The sequence below is a fragment of the Diadema antillarum genome, unplaced genomic scaffold (assembly GCF_040938485.1).
Source record: "Diadema antillarum isolate AM-2024a unplaced genomic scaffold, OU_Dant_1.0 seq00001871_RagTag, whole genome shotgun sequence".
NCBI classification, from domain to species: domain Eukaryota; kingdom Metazoa; phylum Echinodermata; class Echinoidea; order Diadematoida; family Diadematidae; genus Diadema; species Diadema antillarum.
In genome coordinates this window covers 5,621-14,904 of record NW_027272540.1, presented here as the reverse complement: position 1 = coordinate 14,904, position 9,284 = coordinate 5,621, and the positions used below count along the sequence as shown (strand labels likewise).

The 9,284-nt window shown below is 38.4% G+C and overlaps 1 protein-coding gene across 1 annotated transcript; it reads left to right on the top strand.

Annotated features, from left to right (window-relative positions):
• Positions 1-3,292: 3,292 nt before the first annotated feature.
• On the top strand, positions 3,293-8,696 carry LOC139712884 (actin-related protein 8-like; the record flags this gene model as incomplete). Its single annotated transcript, XM_071624663.1, has 4 exons — positions 3,293-3,360; positions 6,970-7,140; positions 7,485-7,595; positions 8,592-8,696. Coding segments are annotated over exons 1-4 (396 nt in total), but the record flags the coding sequence as incomplete, so codon positions are not given.
• Between the last annotated feature and the right edge of the window lie 588 nt (positions 8,697-9,284).

The following is a 9,284-nucleotide window of genomic DNA, read 5'->3' as shown; positions in this document are numbered from 1 at the left end:
AGAGATTTGCGACGTCAAACTAGCACAAAATCTACGGAGTGCACAAGTTCAGCGCTTAGCGCATACCGTAGCTTCCTCCGCGTAGTGTTTCCCGCAACGTCCGCATTACGAATATATAAGCAGGAGAAATTTTAAGATCGTGAGGAGACTCCCGGAGTCCTGCTCCAGGTAACGAGCTACTCTCTGCTCACTCCTCAACACACTACTTTCTTTCTCCCTCGGCCGCGATCCCCCTCCCCTTATGTAGAGGAGACTCTTGGAGTTATACTCCAAGTATCGAGCATCTGCTCACTCCTCTACATCTCAATGTAAAATTTCAACTTAGGGATCTTTCGGCAAATTCAAAAAGAGTTAGAGACATGCTTTGTATTAGTTTCATGAGATGTCATGTTAGGGATTCTGGCGAGTCAGAAACTAAGGGGAAATAGAAGAACTTATTCACACGTACAATCAAACGAAGTGTATGCATGGTTCGGTAATAGAATTTACGAATTGGCTTAGGCATGCATTAATAAATGAGTATGTAACAGTGGCGATATTGAAATGTTGTAAAAGAAAGATTAAACTTTGATTTTTGTTTTTGTTGAACCTGAAATCTGAGTACTACAACCTTGTGTCTTTCTTTGTTTCTGTGTACGACTCACTTGACTTAGTTTCTATTTTCACACAACCACACAACCCATACACACCTACTACTACTACTACTACACATCTACTACATAGGGGAGAGCGGGGAGAAGTGGGACATTATTTCAAGTTCGCCGATTTTCTTCTTATATCTTTTTATAGAAGAGATGATTACATTTCCTTTCGGGCATGCATGAAGGTTCATATGGTCGGTAACATAAAGAGCTATAAACTGGGGGTGGCACTGTTTTCAATTTTCTGCAGTTAATAAAAAGAAAAAAACCTTATTTTGGGGGAGAAGTTGACCCACCCGTGGGTCAAGTGGGACAACGGCAAGGGAGAAATGGGACGGTGTTTGTAAAGTGTGACATCCTATAGAAATGTCGGAAATGCCAAAGTTGGAAGGCGTAATGAAACATTGGTAGTGAAAACAGTCAAACATGCTTTAAAATGATCTTTATTTTAACAAAACAAGTTTGAACAACATGTTAGAAAATCTGAACTGTTTTACATGTAATGCTATTATTAGGGACAAATGGGACACGTTGTCCCAACTGTCCCTCACATGGCATATACATGAATATGTACGACTGCTCAGTAACCATGCAGGCATTTGTCAAAAACAAGTTATATTAGTTGCATATCAATAAGGCTCACCACCAGCTTCAATTGTGCCCTTGAAATCATGAATACAAAGACAACAGGTTAATTAGCCTGATTTAAAAAAATGTCATATTTTGGGGAAAATTTTCAATAGCAATTTATACATACTTAGAATTTACCGAGCTGCATGGCTTTCTTAGTGTGATGTATGGTTGCTAGGGGCTTATTTTAGATATAAGCCAATCGCTGATTGGTTGAACAGTTTTTGATTCAGAGAACGTGTCCCACTTGACCCGCGTCCCAACTCACCCCGCTCTCCCCTACACACACACATACACACACACACACACACACACACACACACACACACACACACACTACACATATATTCCTCTCCTTGAATATTCCATCTTCCCTCCTCGGTCATATACTTTGACCAAAGAACTCATCCCCACCGAGACTATTAGTTTCCGAAGGGTCGATTTACTCTGTATATGTTTTTACCGCTCGGACATTTGGGCTTAACATCTCGCCCACGGAGTTGATCAATCTTTCTGGAAAACACACAACATCTACACTAATAACTCTCGGTCATATTATATTCTGTGGTAGTGGCGACAGTGCGCCCTCGACGAAGATCAAACAAACAACAACACCTAAAAGGGCGATACACACAACAACAACGACTTTAAAAAGCCATCTCAGCCCGCCACAATATTCTAACCTCTGTGAACTCTAATCCCTACCTTATATCGAGTTTTACAGTGATATATATTTTAAAAATACATCATAGTATATTTATGGCCTGGTGGTGGGCTCAAATGCTCCATGGAACAGTGAAATTGAACTTCCCTTTCTTGCTCATTGAACTTAAATATTTACCTTGATATAATATGAATAATTATTTTGATATTTTGGGAGGTTTTCAGGGTATCCAGCATTTAAACCTTCAAATTGGACTGAATGAATGTCATTGAATTATTGTCTCTTTGGGCCCTACATCCAATTTCACCGAACCCAAGGTATAATGCCAGCAAGGGTGCATTGATTGGATTTCAGTACATGGTGCATTGTAGCTTGATGGGGTCCACTCTGCTGAAAACAAGCATGAAATGTAGAAAGTTTTATATCGTTGTAGTCGGAATTAATATCTCTACAAGATGAAAGCGTTCAAAAAGTGTTTGGAAGCACTTGACTGCTCTATAGGCCTCACGCTCCTAATTCAACTCGCGCATTGCCTACCGGGAAGGCAGTACAAAGATGAGGTAATGTTATTTTTTACCAAAAAAATCATTTAAAATCAGTCAAGTGGAAAATTGCCACTTTTGGTAGTGTTTGACATTGCTTGAGGACAGGAGCTTCTGCAGGTTATGAAGAAGTTGAATGAATCAGGGTTTTTGTATTTTTAATGATTTTTTATTGATGTATGAGGTAATTTGCTATTTTTATCATTTTTGAGAGTGACTGGATGACTAGTCTCATATGGAGGCTCTTAACTTTTTTTAGAGCTGGACAACATCCCAAAATATGTTGTTTGCTTGAAAGCAGAGAAAATTTCCCTTCGTCTACTTTAATTTTAAAAAATTCTATGATTCGATTGATTTTTTATGATTCATGGAATATGCTGCATTTAACACAGGTTTATATGGGAGCCCGGAAAAGGAGCGTGAGGCCTTTAGGCCTACAGGATCAGGACCAAGCTTTCATCAGCCTTTGGAATGAAATCAAAATGATGTATTAATATAATAAGCTTCTTTAAATGTTTCCGTATTGCAATTGCACTGCTACTGGGGTTGCTGATGAGCCAAACAATGTCTATACCTGACCAGTGGTTGGTCTACGATGGTCTATACAGTACTTACAACCAGGGAGGTGGGTTACTATTGTACTATGTTTCCGCCGCTACGCTACGTGGACTTGAAAGAAAACTACAGTATCGCGAATATAACATTAAGAAAAAAACAACAACAAACGAGGCGCAACACCAGCGGCGTACACATACATGGGTTGTTTTGCATGCGTAGCGCATGCGTGCCCACCCGCGCCCGCCCGCGTAGGATAAACGGAGGAAGACCACACTGTTTTACTTTTGTCAACTTTAATCCTTTCATCGTAGAAAATATGGTAGAGGTGAGCTTCTTGACAGTTTCGATTACTCTATTGTATTTAGTAGTATGAATGTACCATCGATGCATTTTATGTTGCTGTCAGATATCTTTCACGGACGTGCTTCTTTTATGCTTTATGCTTTCTCAACACGACCGCGGCTGTGTTGGAAAGCATTATATAGCGTGCAGAGCAGGCTGTCGCAGCTGTTCCGGGCGACCACACGGTCCCCAAGCGAGGAAGGCATGGGCAAGCAGACGCTGTGCAAAGCCAAAGCACAGCGACTTTGCTGTGAAGAGCCAAGGAGGTATGGATACCTCCTTGGTATAATGATAGCTAGCATTGACTGAAAGATCGGAGTGTATCGGGTCGTCGCGGGTATGTTCCGCGGAGACTGCGTCTACCGTCTACGGTCTGGCTTCACGGAATCCCCTCCTTTACAGAGGAGGAGAGCCGATAAAAGACTCCTATATAATGCCATGGACAGACCTAATTAATCAGATGTCTCTAACCAGACTAACGTTAGATAGGGCAGACATGTGTAGCCTGTAGGCCGTATCTGGGTCATTCTTCGCTAATGTTAGGTGTTTTTTTTTCTGTGTCCCCTCGGCGCTAGTGTACTTTCGCACCTCTTTGTCAAACGACCTCCAAACAAGCGCAAACTCACCCTGGTTATTTAGTTACCAAAAATACTTCCATCTGAGTCTCCAAAGTCGAATATAAGTGAAATTTTTACACTTTTAGCGTTTACAAGTGTCGGAAAATCGTTGGAAAATCTTGATCGCTATCACTGGAATTGCTGCTCTGAGAGCAAGCACAGTTACGAATTGGTCTGAATGTAGCGATACAGGTAGTCAGCGGCTTTTTCTATGGTGTCGTTGAAAAGCTAAAAATTGTTTTTTCCTTGTCCTCGGCCAAGTTTTCCGTTAGCGGTTGTGTCCAAGTCTTCCGTTAGCGGTTGTAGCTTCATGGCAGCGGTTGAGCGTGTGAGCGAGTGTATGCTGGCTGCCACTTATATCTTTCTCTTTCTTTTCTTTCTTTTCTTCTTTTATTTTCAGGTAGAATCTATACCCTTCCTTCCTAGCAATCATTTCTTTGTGATTTTCCTAGGCTTCTTTCTTTCTCAAAGGAGTTCCTTTTTGACTGTGTAGATCTACTTTCTGCCTATTTGTTGTTTCCTTCATGGGTTGTTTTTCCCTCCAATTACAAGGGTCTTTTGTATCCTCTCCAATATCTTTTTCTTACATGTCATTCTAATGATTTTTTTCCCATTTATTTCCCATTCAATCTGTATTTAATTCTTTCTTGCCTTCACATTCATCTTTGCTTTCATCCAGGTTTGATTCATCTTTTTTGTTCTCAATTTGTAATTCTTTATAGTAATTGCTTTCCTCCTTTCTTTTCAAACTTATCCATCTCTCCCTTGCTTTCCTTTATGATGCAAGTTTCTCTTCTTTCTTTCCTTCCATTATCTTTTAGTGAACGCTCTATTTTGTAAACCTTTTGTTTCATTTTTTGTGGGTTTGACTTTTTGATACAGTGTACCTTTGAGTATTTCCTTTCCCCCTTTTCCTTTCCTTTCCCCCTTTTCCTAGCCTTTCCCTTATATTTTTCACCCTTGTCTTATCACCACATTTGCACAATCTTCTTTCATTCACGCCAATTAACATACACACACACACTTTTTTGTCTTTGTCAATCTTTTATTTTTCTTTCTTCTTCATAGAGACAAATAAATTATTTCATTGCAAAATAACACAAATTTTTAATTATAGCAACATATTCTACATTGTCAATATCAAATACACAAATCTTGATTTACCTTGATTCAACATCACGGTAAACTAATGTAAATCAAGAATTTTGTATATAAAACAAAACACACACACAAACACACACAAAATACACTGTATGACCAACCCCAATCCTAAAATCGCTATACCGCGACTCGGTAGAAGCCAAGAGAAAGGTGGAAAAAGTATTTTCTTTTTAAGGACACCATAGAAGAACTGTCTGCTCCTACTTGCTACAGCTGTGCAACGCAGTTAGCGCCGAGCGAGTAGCTGCGATCGAGATTATAACGAGTAGATAAGTGACAAAATGGTGAAATTCCATTTCTGCTGGACTTGAATCTCACTCAGATGCAAGTATTTGACAAACAGGTGCGAAAGTACCCTAGCGCGGTGTCCCTCTTTAGAATTAATTGTTGGACCCGTCATCTCTGTCACGAAAAGTGACGCCACTGACGGAGTCTTTATTATAAAATAACAATAAAGTGATATCAAAATGCACAGTGATTGGAAGTTCTTTAACAACCACTGCTATTTATTTTATGTTCAGTTGCATTTAAATATTTAGGCCTAACTTTGAATTTGTTTATGCTATAGGCCTACTAGATTACAAATGTCATCTGTATACAAAAGCAACTAATTAATGTTACAATTTATTAGTACTGCAGTGCTAAAAATTGAAAGTTATTTTAAATGAAGAAACACCCCAGTCAGTTGGGTCCTACTCGGCAAAATCTAACCCCGGGGCACTCCTTGTACACAGTTATACTGTGGTAGCGTTAGTACTGCCCTCCGGTACTACTACGTACTATATCTAGTTCTGATTAGACCTTGACCAAAGCAACAGATCGGTCTGTATCTTGTCGTCAGGGATTTTCCAAGGAAACTCTGTCTGGCTTCATGGAATCTCCTCCTATACAGCCACTGTAAGACGTCAGTCTCGTGGAAGAACTGGATTTCTGGGCAGGCCTAAGATCCAGTGATAAGTAGCTAGACAAATCAAATCATGTACTGCTATACTGCAACACTTTCCCCTGATTACGGGATACTGTAATTCAAAGGATACTGTAATTCAAAGGATACAAATTCATATTCTCTCATTTGGGACATAGAAAGCTAGTTATTCAAAAATTGCATTCTCCATGTAATGTTTGTCAGGAAATACTGATACAGTACTACATAATATCAGTTGATATCTTGAATGTGGCATAAAATGATATGTTCAAAAACCTTTATTGCCACTATTGGCACTAATGGTACCTTAATACTTATGATACACTAAATTCAATTCAAGTCTTCACTTTTAAGTTCACTCTCTTAACCCAGCTTGCTTCGTCTGATCATAATGTTTCAGATTTGAGACAAGACAACAGTAGGCAGTCTCTGACTGATCTCACAAAACAGAAAATTCACTGGCTTGATCGCAAAACAGCAAGCCCACTTGGCTCAGTCTCAACATAATGGATGCTATATTTCCAGTATGTACTCATCATATTAATATACTCGCATACAAATTGCTATGATACAATTAGGGTATGTGTACCTGCACTAAATAAAAACCAAAGTAACATTAAAGGGACTGTACAGTACTGGTTGAGGTGGGGATTCAGGTTTCTAACATTCCTAAGTGAGATAATGAGAAACCTCTTATAAAATAAGAAAGAGCATGTAATTTTAAGAAGGATTCAATGTTTATTTGATGAAAATTGATTGAAGGTTGATTCATATTTTTGTGTGTGTATTGTACAGAAAAAATTGTAAAGTCTATCTGACACGTAGCAGAGTTGACACTTTTTGAATTGATATATCTTTTTCTCCCCAAACTTTAAAATTTTTCACGCAGCCAATGAATCAAGATTCCATCATTGTGATCCATCCGGGATCGTACTGGCTGCGCATCGGGCGAGCATCTGACCCTTATCCTGTAGCAGTGCCCCATGTTATTGCCAGACGCCACCGCAAGGCAGGACAGAAGAAGCAGGAGGACGAACTCCTCTGCAGAGATGGACTATCAGTGAGTTTAATGCTGTGGATGGTGAAAAGAAAAAAGAAAAGAAAACAAAAACATATGCGTCGTGTACTTACTAATTACATCACCATCTTTAAGATACTTTTACCTGGAAGAAATTAAGTCTAAATCACAGAGCTCTAAGTTGTAATCAATGTAAAGTTTGAAGGTACAACAGGTACAAACGTATTACAATATCAACCTATGATCCCATCTCGTGATATTCTATTGGTGACTATTAGAACTGTGTAGATGCACAAAACAAGTAATTATTAAATTTAAAAAGCTGGAAGTGTTACTCAAACATTGTCATTATGTTTTTATGTGTGTTTTGGTTAAATTGTATGTAGCATCCAAACAGTTCCAGTCAGAGGGATCAGGCCCTCAAAATGGTAGAGCAGGCAATCTGGTCACGAAAGACATCTCAAGGTCACCGGAGAGAGAGCATACATACATCGGAAGTAAGCCGTACTTCAGCATTACATCACCCACAAATGAATGGACAAGTACAAAATACAAGGAACTGACTGAACAATTTGCCTCTGCAAAAGGACTGCAATAGTCTGTGGCTTTCAAAAACTCTGCTATGACATGAAAGACTCATAGAAAATCTCATTGTGCATTTAAAGTAGCAATATGCTAATACAACACTGACTTCTTGTAATTGACAATGTCAGCTTTAATGTCCATGTTCAGGAAATATAGAAGAAGTATAGTGCAATGCTAATCCATTTATTTTGATGGATTAACTTAATATGTAAATTATAGACATATATATATATATATGTACATAGATTATAAGAACAAATTCTTGAGACATTGTGGAGCAAAAGTTCCACTAATTTTCAACAAGTGTTTAGCTTGAACATACACTGCAATTCATTTCAAGATGAGATGACATCTGCTGTGTTTTGATGCATAGATTGCTAGGTGAAATAAAATCACTTTGTCTCTCAGTGCAGTTGTTATTACTATTAAGATACAATGTGTGTGAAGAGCTGCATGAGAATGTGATTTTTAAATGTGACACAAAGGGCCTGTAGCCATTGAACAAGAAATAAATGAACCAGGAGTATACTGTTCTTAATGATTACAGGTACTAGAAAGATGTGTATTTTGAGTGTCCTTTGTGCTCTATACTTGCATTTGTCACTTGAATGTTGATATTTCTTGGAAGTACCAAGATTTTCAGATCCAAATTTACTTGAAAGTAGGAGAAACTGAGTTTAAGTGTCACGTCGAAAGAAATAAAGATATTGAAATATTAGGAAAATGAGGACAAGAGTGACCTGAATTCTCTTCAGTACTTCTGACCCAGTAAGCTTTGTGAGTAGACATCCACGTACTGTATATGACATTAACAAAAATATGTGGAAATGTGAAGCTGAACAATACTTTTCAGGGAAATGTGGATTCGACGTGGAAAGATTAGACTTGTTTGTCCCATGCACATGCAGATTCACTCATTTAATGATGCCACCAAGCCACAGTCTGTTGATGACAACTCGGGAATGGTCTGGACAAGGACAGATGATGGAAGAGAAGTTGTTGTTGGAGAGGAGGTGTGTGTTCTCTTCTATTCTGATGATTTTATAGATTTAAAGGGATGGTATCATCTTGGTTGAGATGGGCTTTCAGTTTCTCAACTCTGTATGTGTGTGTGTGTGTGTGTTTGTGTGTGTGTGTGTGTGATAATTAGAAACCTCTTATGAAATATGAAAGAGTATACAGTTTCAAGAAAAATTCAAAGTTTATTTGATGAAAATTGGTTTTGAAGTGGCTGAGATATCCAAAAATGAAGAGGTCATAACAAAAGGTGAGATCCACCTTTTTGTTAGGACGCTTTGTTTTAACACTTTTTGGATATCTCGGCCATTTTAGAAGCGATTTTCATCAATGGACTTTGAGATTTCTCTTTGACTTGTATGCTCTGTAATATAAATTCAAAAGTGGTCTCAATTATCTCACAGAGAGTTTGACTCTGAATCCTCAATCTCATCCATAACTTTACCAATCCTTTGATTTGCTTTGCCAAAGAATGTATTTCATGTCCAACATCACTTGGAAAGCCCACTGAAGATGTTCTTATCAGGATTGAGGCTTTAACTTGAAACCCATCTTTAAAAGATTTGAGCTATGAGATATGATAA